At 41.9% G+C, this 27,106-nt stretch overlaps 1 protein-coding gene across 1 annotated transcript in view; it reads right to left on the reverse strand.

Moving 5' to 3' along the window:
• Positions 1-2,524: 2,524 nt before the first annotated feature.
• Sms (spermine synthase) overlaps positions 2,525-27,106 on the reverse strand; it is a 66,378-nt gene continuing 41,796 nt past the window's right edge. Inside the window, exons 5-11 of the mRNA XM_045141026.1 lie at positions 25,864-26,039; positions 25,035-25,189; positions 24,298-24,387; positions 17,541-17,655; positions 14,088-14,167; positions 4,130-4,245; positions 2,525-2,867 (exon numbers count right to left, since the gene is read on the reverse strand). Coding sequence (XP_044996961.1) covers positions 2,828-2,867; positions 4,130-4,245; positions 14,088-14,167; positions 17,541-17,655; positions 24,298-24,387; positions 25,035-25,189; positions 25,864-26,039 — 772 coding nt within the window. The 3' untranslated portion in view covers positions 2,525-2,827. The remainder of the gene's footprint in view (positions 2,868-4,129; positions 4,246-14,087; positions 14,168-17,540; positions 17,656-24,297; positions 24,388-25,034; positions 25,190-25,863; positions 26,040-27,106) is intronic.

Consider the following 27,106-nt stretch of genomic DNA (forward strand, 5'->3'; position numbering starts at 1 on the left):
ATGCATTAGGACCTGAGTTTGATCCCAGCACCCACATAAAGTGCTATGCACACCTGTATCCCTAGCACTGGAGAAGTGGAAACTGGAAGCTCCTTGGCCAAACACTATAGCCAAACAAATGAGCTCCATGCCAAAAACAAATCTTCAGGATGACCCTTGAGTTTATCCTCTGACCTCCTCACACAGGCACAAACACACATATTTAATATATGCATGCATACGTGCATTTTTAAAGGTCCTTTCTCACCACCCCCATATCACTTCATTTTCTCCCAAAGGTATCTTCTGTATGTAGCCTTGCACAAATTGATTTCTTCATCTCTACCTCCCAGTTTCAGGGGACCTGCAGTACCAGATTTTATAAGTTTCAAGTACCACATCATGCCTGCACATTAGCAATACCATATCTGAACAGCTGATATACAATATCACTTTATCTGTATGGTGGTGTAATCCCAGTCTTCAGTAGGCAGATGCATTAAAAAAAGTTTCAGGCAAACCTAGATTACAAAGCAACCTCCAGATTAGAGTAGAGTGAGAACCTGTTTAATAAAATTAATAATAATAATAATAATGGGCATGGTGATATTCGCCTTTAATCCCAGCACTCGGAAAGCTGAGGTAGGAGGATCCACTATTCGAGGCCAGCCTGAGATTATATAGTGAATTCCAAGTCAGCTTAGGCTAGAGAAAGACCCTACCTTGAAATAAAGAGAAAAAATAATAATTTTAAGGCCGGGAGTGGTGGTGCACACCTTTAATCCCAGCAGTCTAGGACCTGAGATTAGGAGGATCACCATGAGTTTGAGGCCACCGAGACTACAGAGTGAGTTCCAGGTCAGCCTGGGCTACAGTGAGACCCTACCTCGAAATCCACCCCCCAAAAAACTGGCCCCAACCAGTATTCTGTCAGAATCAGCAAAATCAAACTAAATCATATACTGCACAAAGAGAATTTGCAGAGTGTTACAGCAGAGTTTGAAAAAAACAACCAATGGAGATGGCTTAGTGGTTAAGCTCTTGCCTGTGAAGCCTAAGGACTCCAGTTTGAGGCTCAATTCCCCAGTACCCACATAAGCCAGATAGATGCACAAGGTAGCACATACATCTGGAGTATCGTTTGCAGTGGCTGGAGGCCCTGGTATGCCCATTTTTTTTCCTCTCTCTCTGCCTCTTTCTGTCTGTTCTTTCAAACAAATAAATAAAAATAAACAAAAAATATTTAAAAACATAAGCAATGGGATGTTCACTGATGCTGTTTGTAAACTACACATACACAGAGTCTATCTAATTCAAACATGACTCTTGTTACTATGTTATTGTATCCTTTCCTTTTCCATGCTAATCCAATGAAAAGGTCTACACTCATTTGTAAAACACATTTGTCATGTATTATATCATACTTTTAAACCGAGAGGAAGAATGTTTTGTGATACAGATTATCTTACTGAATATTTTCAATGTTTTTAATGCAAATTTACCATAGATGAACCAATTCTACAAATATTTTATAAAGGATTTTATAAAGCTCAGTGATATCTAACAAGTCAAGTGGATTATGTGTTGTTATCCACAATGAAATGTCAAGTTTATGTTCACATGCACGTCCTTTTGTGCTCATGTTAGCACGTGGAGGCCAGAGGACAACCTCAAATGTTTTTTTCTCAGGCAACATTAACACCACCTTTTTTAGAATCAGGGTCTCTCACTGACCTGGAGCTCATCAAGTAGACAAAACTGGCTGGCCAGTGAACACCAGGGACCTGTCTGTCTCTACCTCCCCAGTGCTGGGATTAAAAGTACATACCACTAAACCCAGGTTTTTATGTGAGTTCTGGTAATATAACTTGGGTTGCTCTGCTTGCAAGGTAAATACTCCATCAACTGAGTCATCTCCCCAGCCCCTCACATGCACTTTGTTTCAGGTCTCTCCATAGACTAGCCTATATCTGCACATCTTAGAATCTTCTCAAAGTTTCAAAGCATCTACCCATAAAGATATTTGTGTCTACATCTAATATGCCAGTAAGAATGGGAACAGAAATAAGCTTATGACTTTCTATTTTATAATCAGGCAAAATCTTCTGCTATCCTCAGAGGTGGTGAATGTAAAATAGGCTGTGGATTGCTCACCACAGCGGTAAATGAAGTCATTACTACTGTTTAACACCTGGCCACATGGCCATCCTATTATAAAGAGATAAATGACACAGAGTGCTAAAACAGGACTAAAAACAGCCTAGGACCTAACTTTGTTTTAAGCCACCAATGGAAGAAAGGGGGCACTGGGCTGAAATAAAGCAACAGAACACATCAAATGTCTCTTTTGTAATTTTAATTGAAGTACTGCTAAGTCATTTTTTATCTGTCATAAAAGCACCAAATTTTAAAATCTAAATCAAATTTTAGGGAAGGGAAGAAACACCATCAAGCACTTCCCTCCAGAACAAAACAATGATGTTCATTCCTCCAAATGTCTAACTCGAAGGTCAAGTGAAACCAAAACAAAACTAAATTAAAAAAAAAAACCCACACAGAAATAAAAAGTAATAAAAATCACATTCTGGGGGGGGGGGCGGGTCAGTGCATTTCATAGTCTTTGCTGTGCTGTCTAATTGTCCTTCAGCTGACTTTCAAAAAATTAACACCCTAGTTCATCAAAATATACATTTTCCATTGGCTTTTTTAAATTAAAAATAATAATTAAAAAAGAAAGAAAAACTTGAAGGAATTCACAATCAGTTGCCTGACTCGTCTTGATGGCATGTACAGCGTAAGGCGGTCAGAAAGGCTGCTCGCAGCACAGGTGATTAGGGGACGCTCATCTTCAGGGCTTAGCTTTCTTCCAGACAGTGTAAAATACCCACCTGGTTAGTGAGTCAAGGAATACAGCAGGGAGAATCAGCGCCACTTAAGCTTTGAATGTTGGCCTACAAACTGGAAGACAGGCGAAGAGGGTCGATGTTTAGGGGGATGGGAAGGAAGGCTTTTGAACAACGCCACTCTGCAGCCTGGGACAGCCACTACTTGACACGTTAGAAGGAGCAGACTGACTTACTACAGCTTGTGCTTTGAAGGCCTCCCAAAAGTTAGTATAAGAAAGAAAGAATAACAGAGAAGGCAGTGAGGGACAGGTGGGTAGCTGTGAAAAAGAGGAAGGAAAGTGAGGCAAGGGTAGAAGAACCCAGGACCAGAAGCTTCTACATTATCCCTAGTTCTCAATCCTCTAAGCTTATACAAGAAACCTGAGGGGCTGTTGGGGTAGGGGACATGGTAAATCTCTCCCAAGCTGGAGAAGGACATGTGGCTCAGCAAGCAGAAAAACCTCCTCCTCCCTCAGGCAGAGGACTCAAGACAGTTCTCTGTTGCCAGGCTCTAGCCTCAGCTGCCTGCCTGCAAGCAGAATTTAGCCTTGCTGTGGGCCAGCAGCGACTGAGGGATGGATGATATTGTCATGGCAACCTGTAGGAGACAAAAAGAAGCTATTGAGTGCAAACTATAGTCCACCTTTTTATGAGGGAAGAAAGTAAAAAAAAAAAAATACAACAATGTTCTTTTGGTGTCAATCAGTGTTTTGTTTTGTTTTTTTCTTCCCTGGTCTAACCTGATTAAATGGAGTACTAGGGTAACATCAACACTGACTTTCCAGCCCCACAATGATTTCACTCCTTGACTTCCACTATAAATTGGCATCAAGTAAAGTGTAAAAACCAATATTAGTGAGTCGGGTGAGTATCTCTGAAATTTCTACCTGTCATAGGTGGGGCAACATTTTAGCCTGTGAGTTTATTCTCAAGAGTTTTAGGGACATGGAGGTCTTCTAAGAAAGTGAAATAGGTCAATGGGCCCCAACACTAGTGTTTGTGATTGGAACTTGAGAATCTGGATAGCTAACTAGTTCCCAGGTGAAGTGCCTGCCTTGGGTCTGCCTTTGAGAACTACTGCTTTGGTGGGCCTTAGCATTTGATAATACAAAGTGGCTGGGAAGCCGTAGTAACCATACCATGAACTATCCAGAAACCACATATTGTTTAAAGTTCCTGGGAAAGAGCCAGTTAAGTTTGAAAATCAGGGTTGTATATGCTACAGAGCTTGTATGTTCTCACATGATGCCATGGCCAAAGGATACAATTCCAAATATGAAGGGACACAGACAATCTCCTTTGAAAATTCCACAGGACAATACAGGCGCCCAAGCTGTTCTTCATAAAGTGATAGGGCTTCCGTCAAATTAACACAGTTCCCCTAAATCAAAAGAGAGAAAAGCAAACAATGAGATTTTTAGGTTCTACTTATTTGAAGGTCGTATAAAGGAGAACAATTCTAGCTTGAGATAAAAGTCCATCTTGAAAAATGAGATAAGGCCTCTGTACTTTCAAAAATTGCATTGAATTCTATTTATAGACTCATTAGTTCATTCTCCTACTTCATTTACAAAGCCATTTCAAATTATTAGAGTATGAAGCAATAGAATGCAGTGAGACCAATTTCTCATTAGTGACACAGTTCACTGTATCCACACCATGCAATTTAGCAAAGACACATAGATATAATCGACTCAAAGTTCTTTTTTTCCCAATAATGGTCACTACTGTGTTAAAAATGAGAAAGAGACAATGTTCTTGCTTTGCAAAATGGTTTACATTCCAACTGTTCTACGATTCCAAAATGCTGACATAGAACTATATAGTCACATATCATATGGTCCCCAAAATTAAGACAAGTTGATAGGGGTTTTGTGTACATGTAGGCTATCTCCTAGTTGTAGTCTTATCAAACCTTTCTCAGGATATAAAACCACAGATCACCAGGCATGGTGGCGCACGCCTTTAATCCCAGCACTCGGGAGGCAGAGGAAGGAGGATCACGGTGAGTTTGAGGCCACCCTGAGACTCCATAGTGAATTCTAGGTCAGCTGAGCTAGAATGAGACCCTACTTCGGGATTAAAAAAAAAAATTTAAAAAAAAAACAACTTTCTCTTGAGGGCTGGAAAGATGGTTTATGGGATAAAGTACTTGCCTATGAAGTCTCAGGATACATGTTTGATTCCCCATTACCCACATATAGCCAGGTGCACAAGATAGCCCATGAATCTGGAGTTCATTTTCAGTGGCTAGAGGCCCTGTCGCATCCATTGTCTCTATCTGCTTCTCCCTCTCTCTTCTCAAAAAATAAAGAAATAAAATATTTGTAAAAACAATTTTTTGGATGGAAAGGTACTTGCCTGTAAAGCCAAAGCACCCATATTCAATTCACCAGGACCCATGTAAGCCAGATAGACGCACAAGGTGGCGCATATGTCTGGAGTTCGTTGGCAGTGGCTGGAGGCCGTGGCATATCCATTCTCCCTCACTATCTTCCTCTGTGTGTGTGTGTGTGTGTGTCTTTCTCAAATAGATAAATAATTTTAAGAAGAAAGTTTCTCTTGATTTCAATTTCATTGTTGCAGCAGCTGGGGTAGTCAATGACACAAAGCAGAATTCTGCTGGGAAAGCTTCTGACTATCAAGAAGAGAGAGTGGCCAGCACCTGCCCTACAACCTGGATGTGGCATTTGGAGTTTTAGCAGCCATCCTGTGACCATGAGGGGGAAAGCGTAAATGAGAATCAGAGATTCTTCCAGAACACTGTGGAACTGCTCAATGGGCACAGAATCTGCCTAGCTCTAGAGTAATGTTTCTCATATTTATCAAAGGGAATCTTGTAAAAATACTGGATTCCATTCTGGGTTAGGGTTCATCATTATTTTGGAACAGCATTTGCCTTGGTGCTTTCATTTCAGAGTCCCATTTGATTTCCAAGTACTCATGTAGGGTCAGAAAACAAGGTGGCTATTTAATACAGTCTCTCTCTCTTTTTTTTTCTTTTTCCTTTTTTTTTTTTTTGAGCCAGAGTCTCATACTCTGTGCCAAATGTATTCAGCCTGCAGCTTATAGGTCTCATATGTCCCAGGATAGCTATGAATGAGAACCAACCCATTTGTACATGACAACACCATATTACACGATTGAAAATATGGACATTTCTGCTGTCGCCCAAGCTAACTTTGGTATTGCGATGTAGCCGAGGTTGGCCTCAAACTCAAAGGAATTCTCCTTTGTCAGTCAGCTCCATAGTCTTGTACCTACTTCCTTTTAACTGTCAGAGGGAACACGCTAAAGACTACTGAATTCATGTGTTGATTCCAATTTTTCTACCTAAGAACTATTCATTTGCTTCAAAACAGCCAAGAACTATATGACACTTAAAAAGGGGGGGAGGCAGGTGTTGGTGGCAAATGCCTTTAATCCCAGCACTTGGGAAGCAGAGATAGGAGTTTTGTGATGAGTTTGAGGCCATCCTGAGAATACAGAGTGAATTCCAGGTCAGCCTGGGCTACAGCAAGACCCTACCTCAAAACCTAAGGACCTAGGTTCGATTCCCCAGGACCCACAATTAGCTAAATGCACAAGGGGGTGCACGTGTCTGGAATTCATTTGCAGTAGCTGGAGGCACTGGAGCACCCATTCTCTCTCTTTCTCTCTGCCTCTCCCTCTGTCTCTCAAGTAAATAAATAAATAAATAAAATATCTTTTTTAAAGAACAAGGAAGCCGGGCGTGGTGGCACACGTCTTTAATCCCAGCACTCGGGAGGCAGAGGTATGAGGATCACCAGGAATTCGAGGCCTCCTTGAGGCTACATAGTCAGCGGGCTAGAGTGAGACACTACCTCAAAAACCAAAAGAAAAAAAAAAAAAACAAGGGCTGGAGATATGGCTCAGTGGTTAAAGCACTTGTCTGTAAAGCCTAACGACCTAGGTGGGTATGATTTCCCAGTACCCACATAAAGCCAGATGCACCAAGTAGTGCATACATCTGGACTTCGTTTGCAGCAGCTAGAGGCCCTTATGCACCCATCCTCTCTGACTCTCTTCTATCTCTCTATGCTTAAGAATAAATAAAAATATTTTTACAAACAAGGGCTGGAAAGATGGATTAGCAGTTAAGGCACTTGCCTGCAAAGTGTTAGAACCCATGTGTCAATCTACAGGTCCCACATAAGCTAAATGCAGCAACACCAGAGTGCAATGTCACACATGCAACACAAAGGGGCACAAATGTCTGGAATTTGTTCATAGCAGCTGGAAGGCCCTGGGGCACTCTCTCTCCCTCTCTTTCTCCTTTCTCTCAAAAATAAAATAAGCCAGGCGTGGTGGCACATGCCTTTAATCCCAACACTTGGAAGGCAGAGGTAGGAGGATCCTTGTGAGTTTAAGGCCACCCTGAGACTACACAGTGAATTCCAGGACAGCCTGAGCTAGAGTGAGCCCCTACCTCAACCCCCCCAAAAAATAAAATAAAATAATATATATTTTAAACAAAACAAACCTAGAGCTAGAGAGATAACTCAATGGATGGAATGGGTTCGACTCCCCAATATCCACATAAAGTTAGATGTACAAAGTGACACATGGATCTGGAGTTTGTCTGCCATGGTATACCAAGTTCACCAGCTTAATATCTCTCTCTCTCTCTCTCTCTTTCTCTCTCTCTCAAATAAATTAAATATTTAAGAAGAAACACCCAAGCTAGAGAGATAGTTCAACAGTTAAGGGTGTTTGCCTGCAAAGTCTGCTGAGCCTGCTAGATTTGATTCCCCAGTATCCATGTAGGGTCAAATACATATGGAGCTTGTTTGCAGTGTCAAGAAGACCAGGTATGCCCATTCTCTCTGTATCTGTTTCTCTCTCCCTCCTTCCTTCTCTGTCTTTCTCTCTCATAAATAATTTTTAAAAACCAAAAATGGGCTGGGGAGGGGGAAGGAAGATAAGTGGATAAAGTACTCACTGCTCAAGCCTGAATACCTAAATTTGATCTTTCCTAGACACCATGTAAAAAGACAGAAGTTGTGGCAGCTTTTCTAATCCTAGCATACTGGCAGTGAAAAAGGAGGCAGAGACAGAATTTCCCAGAAGCTCATGACCAGCACAGTACAGAACAGGAAAGTGAAGCCAGGCATGGTGACACACACCTTTAATCCTAGCACTCAGGTGACAGAGGTAGGAGGATCATCCTCATGAGTTCGAGGCCACCCTGAGACTAGTGAATTCCAGGTCAGCCTGGACTAGAGTGAGACCCTACATCGAAAAAAGAAAAAAAAAAAAAAAAACAAAAAACAGGAACGTAAAATTCAGAGAGAAACACTGCCTCACTCAAATAAGGTAGGAAGGTAAAAACTGACCCAAAAGTTGTCTTCTGACCTCCACACACACATCACGGTACACATCTCTCTCCCTCTCCCTCCCTTCCATTCTCTCTCTATATATATAACTCATACACCTAAGCACACAGAAATTTTGAAAGAAAAAACTATTCAAATAGACAGCCTATATATAGTGGCAGAACTTCTGAGAATGTCATTTCATAACCAACCAGCCAGTCAGCCATGGACAGGAGCACACAGAAACAACAGAACAGAGAAAGCACCACCATGACGGAGAAGGGTCCTCAGAGGACAGGCGAACAGAACAAAGATGATGATGGGATAGAAACTCAATCAAATACGCTATATTCATATTAAAGTTCTCAATATTTTTTTAATATTTTATTTTTATTTATTTGAGAGAGAGAGAGAGAGAGAGAATGGGTGCACCACGGCCTCCAGCCACTGCAAACAAACTCCAGACGCATGTGGCCCCTTGTGCATCTGGCCTACATGGGTCCTGGAGAATTGAACCTGAGTCCTTTGGCTTTGCAGGCAAGCACCTTAACCATTAAACCATTTCAACAGCCGTCAATAATTTTTATAAGAACTATTCCAAGAGCTGGTCTTGGTGGTTTTGACAAAGCACAAATGCTTAGTATGATGTCATCCTTCAGGGCCAGCCTGTTTAATAACCTTTCATCTAGCGTGCTGCAGTGGGATTTGGTCAAAGTGCCCTTATCCAGTATATAATTTGATTTCAACATCAAGTTCACCATGAGAGCATATAAACACCACACGTGTAATTTACGATTCGTAAATAGCAAACACTGTGCAGTTGTTTTTAGAACACATCGCCACTGGGGAAGCTATATAGAACAGAAACACCACCAATGATTGTCTGCCATCTTAAAACTGACACCCTGTTGCCACTTTATAGAGGACATATGGGAGGACCGGACCTCCTTATAGAGAATGTGGTAAGGAAATGGGAAGGTTTCAATTTGCTCTTTCCCAACATTGTCAAGAAACAGCTTTTAAAAAGCAAAAATGGAAAGAAACTCCACAAATAGAGACCTACCCCCTCCCAGAAAAAAGTAACATGATATATTTCACTTTCCTGTCTACTTAAATAGAACATTTTTTCCCTTGCACACATGTGTGCTATGATAGGTATAATGAGTGGTGCATGCACATGTGTACCATGAATGTGCTGGTGGAATCCAGAGAAGAACACTGAAGGTCATCTTAGCACTCATCAATTGGGACAGTATCTCACCCTCAATGGAGAGCTGCTGTCTGTCCATCAGCAAGCCCCAGCAATTCTTTGATTTTCACCTCCTGTAGACTGGGATTACAAGCTTCCATTGCATGGCCATGCCCAGCATTTGACATGGGTTCTGATGAGTGGAATTTGGCATCTGGCCCTAGACTTAACCACTGAACTAACTTCCTAGCTCTTTTCAGTTAAGAAACAAAAATGTAGAGCTAGAAGGATGGCCTAAGGACCAACTCCCCAATACCCACATAAGCCAAATGCACAAGGGGGCGCAGGCATCTGGAGTTCATTTACAATGGCTACAGGCCCTGGTGTGCCCATTCTTTCACTCTTGCTCTCTCCTCCCCTCCTCTTCTTTCAACTTGCAAATAGTAAATATTAAAAAAATATATTTAAAAAGGACAAAATTCTACTACCAAAGAATTAACCATGCATTAAAGGTGAGGAGGAAAGCTAGGACAAGGAATGGGAGCATAATTGGGGGCCCAATTGCAGGTCAGCAATTTCAGTTCTAGAAAATTCTAGCCCCATGTTAAATATAAGTAGGCGACAATTGCTTTTTTCTTTTATATACTTCTGTACTATTTTCCATTTTGAAACTTAAGTTACCATATATTGTTTCTGTATTTTTTTAAAGGGGCATAAAGGCTAGAAAGTTGGCTTAGCAGTTAAGGGGCTTGCCTGCAAAGCCAAACGACCCAGGTTTCATTCCCCTGTACCCACGTAAGCCAGATGCAAAAGGTGGCAAATGCATCTGGAGGTTGTTTGCAGTAGCTGGAAACCCTGGAATGCCCATTATTTCTATCTGCTCCTCTCTCTCCAATAAGCAAGCAAATAAATAAAACTTTTTTTGTTCTTTTTTGTTTTTTCAGGTAGGCTTTCACTGTAGCTCAGGGTGACCTGGAATTCACTATGTAGCCTCAGGGTGATCCTCCTACCTCTGCCTCCAGGCCCGCAAATAAAACTATTTTTTAAAAGGGTACAGAATGAATTTTGCTTTGTGCATGTACATGTGAGTGTGTGAGCCCAGCCCCCCCAACAAATTCTGCAGTGTGCATATAGAGGTTAATTTGAATGTATTCTCTTTCTTCTGCCTTGTTTATTCCCCATCTAACACTGAGGTTAGATGATCCCATTCCAGTGTCCTCCCTTTACATGGGTTCTGGGGATCCAAAATTACATATTGATGCGTGCAAAGCAAGCATGTTAGCCATTGAGCCATCTCCCAGCCTCAGAATGCATTTTTTAAATATTTATTTTTGTTATTTATTTGCAAACGGGGGGGGGGAGAGAAATTAGTGACACCTGCCACTGCAATGGACTCCATTCAGATGCATGTACCAGTCTGTGCATCTGGTTTTATGTGGGTATTGGGGAAATCAAACCTGGGACAAAGATTTGTAAGCAAGCACCATTAATCCCAGCACTTGGGAGGCAGAGGAAGGGGGATTGCCATGAGTTTGAAGCCATCCCGAGACTACATAGTGAATTCCAGGTCAGCCTGAGCTAGAGTTAGACCTTACCTCAAAAAAAAAAAAAAAAGGAACTCCTTACAACATGCTCCTCCAGACACAAAATGGCCTGGATATCCATGACCTCTCAGTGCCTGACACTACCTGCACAAGACCATCATAATAGCAGGAAAAGATGACATCAAATTAAAAGAGAGACTGAGAGGGGAAGGGGATATAATAGAAAGTGGAGTTGCTAAGGGTGAGGTAAAGTGGGGGAGGGGAATTACCATGGTTTATTGTCTACAATTATGGAAGATGTCACCAAAAAAAGAAAGAAAACATGTGGCCAGCAAAGTTCTTCTGTAAAAGGTTGAACAGATCATATTTTAGGCTTTGAAGACCATAAGGTTTCCCCTACATTGGTACTCCTCACTGCTACAGTAGCAGCCACAGACCACCCATGCATAATGTGAGGGTGTAGCTGTTTACCCAGCAAATTACAAAAACTGCAGGAAACAAGATTGAATTACTGGATATTCATACATTAATGTTCTCAATAATAAAAATATTAATAGGAAGCCACATTTGGCCCACAGTGTACAGATCCCTGCTTTAAACAGAATCAAGTCTGAAATATGTTTAAAAAATCATTTTTAGCTGGACTTGGTGGCACCCACATTTAATTCCAGCACTTGGGAGGCAGAAGTAGGAGGATGGCTATGAGGTCAAGGCCAACCTAAGACTACTGACTGAATTCCAGGTCGGCTTGGGCTAGGGTGACACCCTACCTTGGTAAAAGAAGAAAAAAAAATCATTTCTAGGAGCTGGAGAGATTGCGTAGTGGTTAAAGGTGCTTGCTTGCAATGCATGAAAGCAGGGGTATGATTTCCCATTACCCATGTAAAAAGCCACATGCACAAAGTGGCACATGTATCTGGAGTTTGTTTGCAGTGGAAGCGGACCCTGGAACACTTTCTCTCTCCCTCTCTCTCTCTCCAGACAGATAAAAACATTTTGGGCTGGGGTGATGGCTTACAGTTAAGCTGCTTGTCTGGGAACCCTAAGGATCTAGGTACAATTAGTTCCCAAATACCCATTTAAGCCAGAATCTCAAGAAACTCACATGCATCTGGAGTTCACTTGCAGTGGCTAGAGGTCCTGGTGAGGCCCCCCTCCCTTCCTCTCCCTCTCCCTCTCCCTCTCTCTCTCTCCCACACACACAATAAGATTTTTCTTTAAAAAAATTAAATAGCCAGGCATGATGGCACAGTGGTAGGAAGATCCCCATGAGTTCAAAGCCAGCCTGAGACTACATAGTGAATTCCAGGTCAGCCTGAGCTAGAGGGGAAACCTTACCTCAAAAGAACAAAATGAAAAAAAAAAAATTTAAAAAGAACTCTAAATATTTTCTCCACAAAGCACAAAGAAGTGATAAATGCTTGAGATAAATGTTTAACCAGATGTAACTTTTAACAATGTACACATGTATGTGAACATTACATGGTACCACATGAATATTATAATTTCATATTTTTGTATGAGTGAAAATAATTTCAAGTTAAAATTTTAACTTTAATTTTAATGAAATGAATTTCTGAGACCCAATTACAACACACTGTTAGTTGTAAAGTTGGCCACCGATAAGAGTTCAAGTGATGGAGATTATGGACACACTAAGGCTTATGACAGTTTTTGACCCAACCAGTATTTATTGTGTGTTGGTAAAGCAGCAAAAAGTCTGGGCGTGGCGGTGCATGCTTTTATTCTCAGCACTTGGCAGAGGTAGAAGGATCGCTGAGTTTGAGGCCACCCTAGAACTTCAGAGAGAGTTCCAGGTCAGCCTGGACAAGAGTAAGACCCTGCCTCAAAGATTTTTGAAAAAAATGTAGTATTATGTGGTAAGGATTACATTCTGTAGTAAACTCAGCATTAATTAGAAACCATCCTGCAATACTACCTACATGCTGATTTTTTTTTTTAATTTTTTCGAGGTAGGGTCTTGCTCTAGTCCAAGCTGACATAGAATTCACTATGTAGCCTCAGAGTGGCCTCAAACTCACAGTAGTCCTCTTACCTCTGCATTCCAAGTGCTGAGATTAAAGGGGCACGCCACCACACCAGTCAAGAATTTTTTGTTGTTATTGTTTGGTTTTTTTGCTTTTTCAAGGGAGGGTCTCTCTCATGCCCAAGCCATCCTAGAATTCACTACATATTCTCAAGCTGGCCTCAAACCCACAGCAATCCTCCTACCTCTGCCTCCCAAGTGCTCGTATTAAAGGCATGCACCACCATGCCTGACTTCTTTTGTATTTTTATTTATTTAAGTGATGGAGAGGCAAATAGAGAATGGGCATACCAGGGCTTCTAGCCACTGTAAACAAACTCCAGACACATGCACCACCTTGTTCATCTGGCTTACATGGGTACTGGCGAATCAAACTTGTGTCATTAGACTTCGCAGGCAAGCACCTTAATTGCTAAGCCAATCTCTCCAGCCCTAAATTAAGGAATTTTTGTACCAAGTAAGGAGATTGGATTATTATGGGTTTTTTGTCTCAAATAATTTATGAAGGATTTTGATAGGCTTTGTACATACATGTTTTATATAAATATCAAAATTATGTTTTTATACTATCGTTGAAAAACTATAAAAAGAAAATATTTCCATCTGGTGGCAGCAGTTAATACTACAGGCAAAGCTGTTAATCAAGTGTGTACTCCCAAGTGGGCTTTTCAATGAAGAAGCTTCTGGCCAGATGTGGCACATGCCTTTAATCCCAGCACTAGGGAGGCAAAGGTAGGGGGATTGCTGTTAGAGGTCAGTCTCAAACTACATTGTGATTTCCAGGTCACCCTGGGTTAGAGAGAGACCTTACCTAAAAAAAAAAAAAAGCATCTAGAGGCTGTGGGAAAAAAAACACGGTCAATGTCTCCATCTGCTGGCCAAAGCTCATACTACAGTCAGGGTGAATAAATCAGGGTAATTTTGCTTCCAGCTCATTAAATTCCAAAGTGATGATAGGTCAGTAGCTAAACTGTTTAGAAACCTACAGTTTAAAAGACTATAATCCAATGGTGCTATTCTATTCCTTAACAGATGTATATTTCACAAATATGTATTCAAATTTCAAAACAGAGTTTGGGGGATAGAATAAAATTTTCTGTAGCCTACCTGTGTAAAATATTTTCCATCCTGTTTCAATACTTTCATTGAAAGGTCAAGAATCAGTCTGAGAAACTCCCATGTGGAATCTAGATGTGAAAAATATAAAATTTTATAAATATGGGTTTGCATGCATCCAAACCATGTATCAAATATTCACATATATTCAACAATATGAAACAATATGGATATGTGGTACTTCATTCCTGTAATTCCAGCACTTGGGAAGTGGGAGGTGTGGAAGAGAAGGAACAGAAGGAATCTCAGCACTTGAGAGGGAGAGGGAGAGGGAGGAAGAGGAGACACCCACCGGAGAAGTGGTAGAAGGAGAAGGAAGAGGGGAGCCCAGAGCTAGGGTGGAGGGAGGAGAGAATGAGGAGGAGCCGCCACCAGAGCTGAAAAGCTTGCCGGGCGTGGTGGCGCACTTAATCCCAGCACTTGGGAGGCAGAAGTAGGAGGATCACCGTCAGTTCAAGGCCACCCTGAGACTACAGGGTTAATTCCAGGTCAGCCTGGACCAGAGTGAGACCCTACCTCAAAAAAAAAAGCTTACTCAAGAACAGTAATGAACATTTTGCCTGGTGTCCTATACACAGACCAACACAAACACCTCAGTGAAGATCAAAAATGTATCCAGCGTTTTCACATCACCAATAAAGATTTAACATAGAAGGTTGAAAGAACTTGTTTATAGGCAGAAGGGTCCTGGGTTCCATTCCCCAGACCCCTCCTCCACAGAAAAAAAAATACAAAGGCTGTGATAGAAATTCAAATGAAGTCAGCTTGGGGGGGAGCAGCACTAACCCCAAGGAAAGAGCAAGGGTCATCTGCAAGCACAGCAGGAAGTCAAGTTCATAGGGGAAAGAAAAGCATTGCCAGGGTGATGGCACACACCTCTAATCCCAGCACTGGGGAGGCAGAGATGTAGAAAGATTGCCACAATTCCAGTCAACCTGGACTAGAGTGAGACTCTACCATGAAGAAACAATAATAATAATAATAATAATAATAATAATAATAATAATAATAATAAATTTGCTTCAAATGACTGAGTAAATCCACTCATTTAATAGCAATATGATCTGAACTTCCCAAATTCTACAAGGCTGACTGGCTGATGAGAACTCTGATTGTCGGTGGAGAGGTAGAATGCTGCAGGTCTGCCGGGAGGGGCGGCGCACGCCTTAACCCCAGCACTTGAGAGGCACAGGCAGGAGGATCACTGTGAGTCTGAGGTCAGCCTGGGCTAGTGAGACCCTACCTAGGATCAAAAAAAAGAATGCTGCAGGTCTGGAGCCAAAGCACCTTGGCTTACCTTTACCCTTCCTTGCCTACTTCAAACATCTGTGAATATTAGGAAAATCCTTTTAGAATTTACTAGATTCTACAAACCTAATGACTGATAATATCATCTGAAGCTTATTGCAGAGATTCTCCACTTCATGATCAATATTTGAAAACAGTATTTTTGTTCTCTCACATAAAAACTTCATAGAAGCTGGGCGTGGTGGCGCACGCCTTTAATCCCAGCAGAGGGAGGAGGATCGCCGTGAGTTCGAGGCCGCCCTGAGACTACATAGTGAATTCCAGGTCAGCCTGGGCTAGAGTGAGACCCTACCTCGGGGGGGAAAAAAAAAAAAAAAAGACTTCATGGAACTTCGGGTTGGAACACAGTATTTGAGATAACCTAAAACTATGTTTTGGGCTCCACAATAAATAAACACTTAGCCCCTCTAACATGAGAGTTGTAGTTTTGTGTCAACAGCCAGAAAGAGATTAAAGCCAAATTTAAACCCAGCTATCTTCTCATCATGGGGACCAATTCAACTCCTTCTAAAAAAAATTAGAGTGGGCTGGAGAGATGGTTTAGCAGTTAAGGCACATACCTGCAAACCAAAGGACTCAGGTTCAATTCTCCAGATCCCATGTAAACCAGATTCACATGGTGGTGCATGGGTCTGGAGTTTATCTGCAGTGGCTAGAAGCCATGGTGTGCCCATTCTCAATCTCTTTCTCTCCCTTCCTCCTCCCCGCCCAACCTTTCTGTGTCTAGTAAATAAAATTTTTAAAAAATGAGCCAGGCTTGGTGGTACGTGCCTTTAATTCAAGAACTCAGGAAGTAGAGGTAGGAGGATCGCTACGAGCTTGAGGCCACCCTGAGACTACATAGTAAATTCCAGCTCAGCCTGGGCCAGGGTGAGACCCTACCTCAAAAATCCAACAAAACAGAGCGAGAAAGCACCAGGCATAGTGGTGTATGCCTTTAATCTCAGCACTCAGGAGGCAGAGGCAGAGGCAGAATTGCTGTGAGTTTGAGGACAACCTGAGACTACATCATGAATCCCAGGTCAGCCTGAGCTAGAGTGAAACCCTTCCTTGAAAAACAAAAAAAAAAAAAGAGAGAGAGAGAGAGAAAAAGAATTGGAGCCAGGCATCGTGGCCACACCTTTAATCTCAGCACTCAGGAGGTCAAGGTAGGAGGATCATCATGAGTTGAGGCAAGCCTGAGACAACATAGTGAATTCAAAGTCAGTCTGGGCTAAGCAAGACCCTACCTGGAAAAAAAAAACAAGACACAAAACACCCAATATTTAAATATTTAAGAGCTGGGTGTGGTGGTGCACACTTTTAATCCCATCACTTGGGAGGCGTAAACTCAAGGCCACCCTGAGACTACATAGTGAATTCCAGTTCAGCCTGGGCTAGAGTGAGACCCTACCTCGAAAAAAACAATAACAACAAAAATAATACTTAAAATAATTTTTAAAAGCACAAAACCAGCCAGGCGTGGTGGTGCACACCTTTAATCCCAGCACTTGGGAGGCTGAGGTAGGAGGATTGCCATGAGTTTGAGGCTACTCTCAAACTCCAGGTCAGCCTGGGCTAGAGTGAAACCCAACCTTGAAAACAAAAAGAAAAAGGAAAAAACAAGTTGGAAAGGTGGCTTAGTGGCTAAAGCACTTGATTGCAAAGCCTAACAATCTGGGTTTCATTCCCCAATACCCATGTAAAGCCAGATGCACAAAGTGGAGCACTCATCTGGAATTAGTTTGCAGTGGGCTAGAAGCCTTGGCACACCCATTTTCTCACCCTCACTCTATCTCCTCTCTCCCTCCCTCCTTGCAAATATATATGTGTGTGTGTGTGTGTGTGTGTGTGTGTGTGTGTGTGTGTGTGTGTGTATGTATGTATGTATATATGTATGTATGTATGTAAACAGGACTGGAAAGATGGCTTAACAGTTAAGTGCTTGCCTGCGAAGCCAAAGGACCCATGTAAGCCAGATGCACAAGGTGGCACATGTGTCTGGAGCTCATTTGCATCAGGTGAAGGCTTTGGCATGCCCCTTCTCCTTCTCTATCTGCCTGCCTGCCTGCCTGCCTGTCTCTCTCTCTCTCTCTCTCTCTCACAAACAAATAAGTAAAATAAAATAAAAGTTTTTTAAAATCACAAACAATTTACCTTCTTCTGGAGATGTAGAAATTGGGACAGCGGTCAAATCATTAATCACATAATCAAACTCTCTCCCTTCTTTGGCGTACCTCTTCAGTACTGGAATGCAGTCTTCTATGAGGACCTTTCACAGAGAACAGACGAGACACATGAGCATACTTACAGAGGAAGGGAAAATACAAGCTGGGGCTTAAACCCATAGCACTTGCCACAGCAACACACACAACAAAAGATAATTTCAGCCTGAGTGTGGTGTTGCACACCTTTAATCCCAGCACAGAGGTAGGAGGACCTCTGTGAATTCAAGGCCACCCTGAAACTACAGAATAAATTCCAGGACAGCCTGGGCCAGAGTGAAACCCTAATTGAAAAATCAAAAAATACCTTCATCCCTATCCAAAGCAAGTAAGTATTCAACATATGTCTTGTAGGCCTTTCTCATTTCATCAGTTGCCCCCATTTCACCAATGGGGAAACAACCTTACTTAAAGAAGAGATTTGTTGGGCGTGGTGGTGAATGCCTTTAATTCCAGCGCTCAGGAGGCTGAGGTAGGAGGATCACTGTGAGTTTGAGGCCAGCCTGGGACTACACAGTGAATAGGTCAGTCTGGGTTAGAGCGAAACACTACACCTCAAAAAAACAAACAAAAAAAAAAAACAAAACAAACAAAAAAAAAGGCTGCACCCAATCAGAAAGGGAGACAGACACCAAAAACAATCTGAGTTCTGAAGAACTGTCTCACAGTTAAAGGGCAGTTGCATACAAAGCTTGCTGCTCTGGCTCAATTTCCCCGGTACCCATGTAAATCCAGATGCACAAACTGGTGAACTCATCTGCTGTTCACTTGCTGTAGCAGGAGGCCCTGTGTCCCCTCCCTCCCTCTCCCCCTCCCTCCCTCTCTCTCTCCCCCTCTTCCTCTCTCCCTCGCTCCCTTGCAAATATTTTTCTAGAAAAATTAAAGTTCATTCTCTTAACTTTGATCCAAGGCTAATCTAGCCAATCATTATTTTCTTCCACCATTTTTTTCTTTTATACTAAACACTGGACGCTTTCAATATTCAAATAGTGCTATCAACACTAGTTTCCATCTTAGAAGAGTCATCAAAGCATGGAGAACAGCAGATAAGGGCTGGATGTCTCATCAGGGTCCTATACACACCCAATATCCATGCGTCCAGTTATCCTTGGCCAACCTCAATCTGAATAAATCCAATGCAAAACCTCAAAACTAAAGAATTCTTGGGTTTTAACCTGGGTGCTATTGTGAGTAGCATAATAAAACTCCAAACCACCTACCCAAGGACTTGGAGATTTGTCATTGACTAGAGTTGTTGGACTGAGAGCTAAAGAGTTTGATGTTTGCCCTGTTTAAATCTTATATTGGTTAAATATTTCTTTGCTATGCCCAAAAATATCTTTTGCAGTGTGAATGTTTATTCTGTGCCATGATGGGTTTTTGGAGGTTTTCTTTTTGGTATTATGGCTCAGTCCAAAGACCTTGCATTATGGGAATGTATAAATATCATTTGAATTTATAAAACCTATGGGGATGTTTAAAGTTGTACTGAATGGATTGCATTTTATATCACATATGGTTATCAGTTTATGAGGGCCAGGGGCAGAATGTGGTGGTTTGATTCAGGTATCCCCCATAAACTTAGGTGTTCTGAATGCTACGTTCCCAGCTGATGGAGATTTGGGAATTAACACCTCATGGAGGCAGTGTATTGTTGGGGGCGGGCTTATGGGTGTTCTAGCCAGTTTCCCCATGCCAGCGTCTGGCACACTCTCCTGTTGCTATTGTCCACCTTATGTTGGCCAGGGGGTGATGTCTACCCTCTGCTCATGCTATCATTTTCCTCTGCCATTGTGGAGCTTCCCCTTGAGCCTGTAAGCCAAAATAAACCTCTTTATCCCAAAAGCTGTTCTTGGTTGGGTGAATTCTACCAGCAATGCGAAATCACTCTAGCCCCAGACTTGTCCCAAACTCGTGGTGATCATTCTACCTCAGTCTCAGGAGTGCTGGGATTAAAGGTATGTACCATCATGACCTGTTTAGAATAGTATTTTGATTTTAGGAGGAAGGTTTAAGGTTATTATATCATTATAAAGGGAATGTGCGGTCCTTTATAACAGTTTCTAAACAAATGCTAAATATTTTTCAAATGATAAATAGCTGCAAAAATCTCTACCTAGCCAGGCATGGTGGCATACTGTTTGAATCCCAGGTCAAGGTAAGACACTGTGAGTTTGAGCCTACCCTGAGAGTACATAGTGAATTCAAAGTTAAGTCTGGGCTACAGCAAGAAATAAAACAAAATATAATATAAATAACCCTCTATCTGGTTAGTGACCAAGAGGCTTGCTTGCCTCTGGTAGGGTGGTTAGGTAGGTCTCTCTTCAGCAGACAAGTCCTACAGCCCCCTCCACTCCTGGAGTGCTTCAGAACTCTCATCCACAGAACAGGTTTTCAGGCTCCCCCTGGTGGTTGTGCTATTGAAATAAGCATCAACAACCTCAGGAGTCATTACTGCATTCCTAAACCGTAGATCTACCAGTATCATTCATATTTTTTTTCAACAGGTATTAATTATACACCAAAAGAAATGCCATAGCTGGGCATGATAGCACACGCCTTTAATCCCAGCACGCAGGAGGCAGAGGTAGGAGGATCGCCATGAATTCAAGGCCAGCCTGAGACTACATAGTAAATTCCAGGTCAGCCTGGGCTGGAGTAAGAACCTACAGCAAATAAATAAATAAATAAATAAATAAATAAATAAATAAATAAATAAATAAATAAATAAATAAAGAGAGAGAAATGTCATAAAAAGTCTTTTACCCTTGCCTCATATATCTACCCTGGTCACCATCAGGCCCTCCTCACGTTAACAGGCTGCTTTCCAGGCCACTGGTCAGTCTTCCTCCATAGACCATCCTCCAATTTCAGCAGTCAACAATTTGCACCACTGTTCCAGGTTTGTGCATCTGGTCTTTGCCAGAACCATTTAAGAATGGCAGGTAAACACAAGCCAGGAGGATGGAGTTCAGCGTACCTCCCACCCCCAACATTCATCTAAAGTGTCCCTATAACCTTGAATAAAAACCATTTAAAGTCTCTAAGCTTCATTTCCATTCATGTATTAGACACTAATTACTAGTTCCAGGTGTGGGGACTAAACATACAGCAGGCATGGGGTTGTTTGTGGGGCTCACCCTTGTTTGCCAACTATGGTAACTTTTTTTTTTTTTTTTTTTTAGCTTTTTTGAGTTAGGGTCTCACTCTCGCCCAGGCTGACCTGGAATTCACTAATGGAGTCTCAGAGTGGCCTCAAACTCATGGCAATCCTCCTACCTCTGCTAGGATTAAAGAAAGGTGTGTGCCACCACGCTCCGCCCAACTATGGTAATTTTTAATTCACTGTACAACAGTTCAGCCAATGTTCTGAAGAGTCTAATTCCACTTAAATTTAATCTCTCTTCCCTTTTGCCTAAAAAAACAAACACAACTGCATTTTAAAGGTAGACAGAGGGGCTGGAGAAATAATCTAGCGGTTAAGCACTTGCCTGTGCAAGCCTCAAGACCCAGGTTCGATTCCCCACACACATGTAAGCCAGATGCACAAGGTGACACATGCATCTGAAGTTATTTTGCAGTGACTGGAGGCCAAGGCGTGCCCATTCTCTATCTGCCTCTTACTCCCTCTCTCCCTGTCTCTCAAATAAATAAATAAATTACTTTAAAAGTAGACAGAATTCCTCTTCCAAATTAACATGCATGTACCATAATCACAAACTTAAATTTAGGAGGTGTTAAATAGTAAAGCACTCATTTAAATTACCTTTAAATCTGGAGATACATATTTAAGATCCTGTCCCAATAGGATTTGTTTTGAGTATCTTGCTATAAACGTGTCCTCCTACCGAAAAGGACCACACATGGATCCCCACACATCAGAATAATAGGTCAACTTTTAAGCACAGTACAATTTAGAATAGAAAAGAAATTGCTTATTTACAACAAGAAACTGCTCCTACCTACATTTTAATGAACAACAATCAATTAATATCTGTATTCTCTCTGAAAGACCAAAACTCCAAGAAATTTTTTAGGTTGGAGAGACAAAAGGCTATATATGGCAAATCATAAAACAGTACATGGAGGGTGTGGTGGCACATGCCTTTAATCCCAGCACTCAGAAGGCAGAGGTATGAGGATCGCCGAGAGTTCAAGGCCAGCCTGAGACTACATAGTGAATTCCAGGTCAGCCTGAGCTAGAGTAAGACCCTACCTCACAAAACCAAACAGTCCATGAAATCATTTGTTTGGTTTTTTTCACTTTTTTATGGGGGTGGGGACATTTGGCACAACAGGGCTTCTAGCCACTGTAATGAAACTCCAAACACTTGTGTCACCTTGTGTGCAGGGGTCACCTTTTGTGCAGCTGGATTATGTGGGTTCTGGGGAGTCAAACCTGTGTCTTTGGGTTTTAAAGGCAAGCACCTTAACCACTAAGCCATCTCTCCAGTCCTATGCAGCAAAAACCAAAAAGAAAAAAAAAAAAAGCGAGTCAGGCATTTTGGCACATGCCTTTACTGTCAGCTGTGGGTCTGAGGCCACCCTGAGCCTACAGAGTGAATTTCAGGTCACCTTGGGCTGGGAGATCATAGCTCAAAAGACCAAAGACAAGCCAGGCGTGGTGGTGCACACCTTTAATCCCAGCACTCTGGAGGCAGAGGTAGGAGGATCACTGTGAGTTCAAGGCCACCCTATATATGGAAAAACCACAAAGAGAGAAAGAGAGAGACCATTTTCTCAGCCAATTATATGAAAAGCTCTGTATGTGTCTCTGGGTGCATGCACCAAGGCCTACGGTCAGAAATACACCACAGGCACCACTTCATTTGCATCTGGCTTATATGAGTGGCTTTAGAATTGAACTCAAGCTGCCAGGTTTTGCTAGTAAGCACCACTAACTGCTAAGCCATCTTTCTGCCCTCGCCCCACCCCACCAAAAACTGTTTTAAAAGGCAAAATACAGACACTACACAGTGAATTCCAAATTTAGGTCAGCCTAGGCTACAGTGCCCCCCTACCTCAAAAAAACAAAAAGGGGGGCTGGAGAGATGGCTTCACAGTTAAGCGCTTGCCTGTGAAGCCTAAGGCTCAATTCCCCAGGACCCACATTAGCTATAAGCACAAGGGGTCACACACACATCTGGAGTTTGTTTGCAGTGGCTAGAGGCCATGGCATGACCATTTTCTCTCTCTCTCTCTCTTTCTCTGCCTCTTTCTCCTTCTGTCACTATCAAATAAATAAATAAAACTAAACCAACAAAAAAAGGGAAAAGTTCCAATCATTTTTTGGGGGGAGGGGGTCGAGGTAGAGTCTCACTCTAGCCTAGGCTAAACTGGAATTCACTAAATAGTCTCAGGGTGGCATAGAACCCACAGGAATCCTCCTACCTCTGCCCCTAAGTGGGATGAAATGTGTGCACCACCAAGACCAGCAATAATTTATGTAAGTATATTATCAGTTGACTTAAGTTCGAGGCCACTCTGAGATTACATAGTGAATTCCAGGTCAGCCTGAACCCAAGTGAGACCCTACTGCGGAAAAAAAAAAAAAATGTTATGGGAGGCTAAATGGGTGCAATAGTGGCATGTTTGTTATGGGGGAAACCAACCACCCTCGCATTTGATGGGAGGCCTGCTCTATGGGAGGGAATGCATCCTGATACTGAAAACTTAAAACAGGGGTAGTCATGAGTCCTAGAGGTGTAACGTCTGCTAATGTCTGGAAAAATGTATATACTATGCTTATCAAACTGCCCAGTAAGCACTTCTCTTAATGTTCATACCCTAATGTTAATGCTACTCTCACTTTTGGTTAGAGAAGCTTCTCTTTTCAGATGGCAGTGACCCTGGAATGACTCAGAAGATACCATGGTACTGAGAAGTGCAGAGGAGCTCCACACTGAAATATCTCTACCACAACATCCTAGGCTCAGGGTCCATTGCGGAAAACATAGCATAAAGAATGTAAGAGCCAAAGGAAGGGTAGAGCTCCTTACAACATGCTCCTCCAGACACAAAATGGCCTGGATATCCATGACCTCGCAGTGCCTGACAGTATCTACACAAGACCATCATAATAGGAAGAAAAAATGATGACATCAAAATAAAAGAGAAACTAATTGAGAGGGGGAGGGGATATGATAGAGAATGGAGTTTCAAAGGGGAAAATGGGGAAGGGAGGCAATTACCATGGGATGTTGTTTACAATTACGGAAGTTGTCAATGAAAATATGACAATAAAAAAATAAAATAAATGGTATGGAAGGCTAGAGAGATGATTCAGTGGTTAAGGTGCTTGCTTACAATGCCTAATGACCTAAATTTGATTCCCCAGTACCCACATAAAGCCAGATGCACAAAGTAGCACATGCATCTGGAGTTCATTTCTCTGGCATACCCATTCTCTTTCCCTCTTTCTCTCTTTATGTCTCTCTCTCTCTACTCACAAATAAATAACTAAGTAAGTGAAGTATTTTAAAATTTTTTTTTAAATGTTACAGCGGAGCGAGGTGTGGTGGCTCACACCTTTAATGTCAACATTTGAGAAGCAGAGGTAGGAGGATCGTCATGATTTTGAGGCCACCCTGAGACTTCATAGTTAATTCTAAGTCAGCCTGAACTACAGCAAGATCCTACCTCAAAAAAACTATATATATACATGATACCTACCAGGAAAACATAATTACCTGATAGCAGTCTCCTTTTAGATTGTCTAAGACGTCACCACATGTTCTTCGCATGTATTTCTTACATCCATCAATCACCATTTGGTCAATGTATGAAACAAGTTAAGAAGAATTTGAAAGTACCAAACAATACTAAACTACTGACACTTCTTTTAACTTTTCTTTTTTTTATTATGTATGCATTTATTTGAGAGAGAGTGTTCGCATGCCAAGGGACTCTTGCTACTGCAAATGAACTCCAGACAGATGTGCAAAAGAATGTGCATCTGGCTTGACAAAGGTAATGAGAAATCAAACCCAAGTGGTGAGGCTTTGCAATCAAGTGCCTTTAAGCCACTAATCTATCCCTCCATCCCCTTAGTAACACTTCTCTAATAATAAGAGATTAAGACAAATTTGTAAATCTAACATGAGTACCATAAGTAAAAAGTTGTGTTGGTGATTTTATTTTCACACTAAGGATATTCAAGTGGAATGAGATTTTTTTTCTCTCTTATGAAATGCTATGGAAGACATTCTGACAACCACTGAGCAGCAGTAGCAGACAGGGCACCAAACCCACTTGCTCTCTCATCTGTGACTATGTTTATGAGCTCTGTTCCTGCACTGGTGGCCACATACAAAGCCTATATTGAAATGTTTGTTCATGGTATTCTGTAATACATGTGTACCTTGAGTCTTGAAACACTAAATGAAGGAAGCTTAAAATAAGTTTGTGCTCATACAGCAAAGGATATTTCTACCATAGTGACCATCTTTGGTTTCAGTTTGACTATTTCACATAATATGCCCCCATCTCCACCTCCCAGAATCAGGACATCTTTGCCGGTATAATCTTCTTTCCCGCTGCCCATGATGGCCCGAGTATATGCCAGGTCACTCTCTGCCAAATCTGGGAAGGAAAAAAGATTCAAGTGGTGACTATCCAAATACATAAACCACCTGACATCACCAACCTAGAGGAAAGTTTCAAACTTTAAACCTGCTCGTAATGTACAGGGTTCTTTGTTTGGATTGCAGCATTTTCATGAACACTGCTCATCTGACATATAGGACAAATGGACCTAAGTTAGTGAGAAGAAAATCCAGTCTTTAGGAATGTGTTTAAAAGATGGCTGGAGAGATGGCTTAGAAGTTGCCTGAAAAGCAATGAACCCAGATTCAATTCCTAAAAACACACATAAGCCAGATGCTAAGATGGCACATGCATCTGGAGTTTGTTTGCAGCAGCCAAAGGCCCTGGCATTCCCATTCTCAACTTATCTGTCTCTTTCTCTTTTCCTCCCTCTCTAGTAAATAAATAAAAATAATAAAAGAAGTGAAAGTCTTAGAGGTGAAATGGTAAGACATCTGGGAGCTGCTTCAAAATAATTTTTAAGAAAGCTGGGCATGGTGGCATACACCTTTAATCCCAGCACCTGTGAGTTCAAGAGCACCCTGAGACTATATAGTGAATTCCAGGTCAGCCTGGGCTAAATCCATGACAGCGGTATTTCTCAGGAAAAAAACGCTTCTTCCAGCACACCACCATCTTGTTACATAATCAGGGCAGGGTGGAATACTTACTAACATCCCCACTGAGAATGAGAATATTTCCAAATTGCTTGGAGTGTAGAATTTTAATGTTCTGATAAGGGGAATCTTCATCATACACCACTTCATCGATGTCATACTCAACCAGGCGCCCATCAGCAGTGGGCCAGTATCTGTCAATGGCCCCTCCTCGAACAATGGGTGGTAAACTAAAAAGAAGGAGACAGCAATGAGCCTTTAAAGAACATTGGGCAAAAGAAGACCATGTGCTACAGGCAAACTCCTTAGGAACACACACACAAGGAAGATTGGTGTGGCGCACCAGCACTCAGGAGACAGAGGTAGGAGGATCTTCATGACTTCAAGGCCAACCTGAGACTATATAGTGACTTCCAGGTCAGCCTTGGCTAAAGCAAGACTCTACCTCAAAAAACCGAAAGAGGAAAATAAAAGAAATAAACCCTAAGTTTGGGCACTTGCTTTTATCAATTTATTTATTTGTGTTTATGTATGACATATATTTGTCTATATCTTTGCGTGGGTGGGTGTGGGTACATACATGCCACAGTGCATTGTACTGGTCCTCACCTCCCACTGTGTTTGAGATAGGGTCTCTCACTGCGCCTTTAATCCCAGCACTCGAGAGGCAGAGGTAGGAGGATCTTTGTGGGTTCCAGGCCAGCCTAAGACTACATAATGAAGTCCAGGTCAGCCTGGGCTAGAGAGAAACCCTATCTCAAAAAACCATTAAAAAGGAGAGAGGATCTCTTTTGTTTTGCCACACGGAAAGTCAGTCTAGCTGACCTGCAAGCCTTGAGATTCTTCTTCTTGTTGCCATAGTCATATTGGAATAACAGAAACATGTGCTACTTTGCATCTGGCTTTACATGTGTGTGTGTGGGGGGGGCTCCAGTTCAGGGCAGCATGTTTACTGAGCCATCTCCCCATACATCGGGGCTTTTGATTTTTACACAGTTACTACCTAGCAACTGTTACACATAGAAGTTTACTTCGGGTCTTTTTACATGTGTTTGTGTGATGTGCATTTGTGTATATGCATATTTGGTTATATTAGCATGAAGATCCACATGCATGTGTGTGAGCATGAATGAGATAGGATACTCATTGAACCGCGAGCTCACCAATTGAGCTAGTCTAGCTAGCCAGTAAGCTTCAGGGACTCCCTGTCTCTGCTTTACCAAAGCTAGGATTATAGACACAAGCTGCCACATCCAGCATTTATTTGGGTACTGGAGATGCAAACTCAGGACCTCAT

The sequence above is a fragment of the Jaculus jaculus genome, chromosome X (genome assembly GCF_020740685.1).
Source record: "Jaculus jaculus isolate mJacJac1 chromosome X, mJacJac1.mat.Y.cur, whole genome shotgun sequence".
NCBI lineage: Eukaryota > Metazoa > Chordata > Mammalia > Rodentia > Dipodidae > Jaculus > Jaculus jaculus.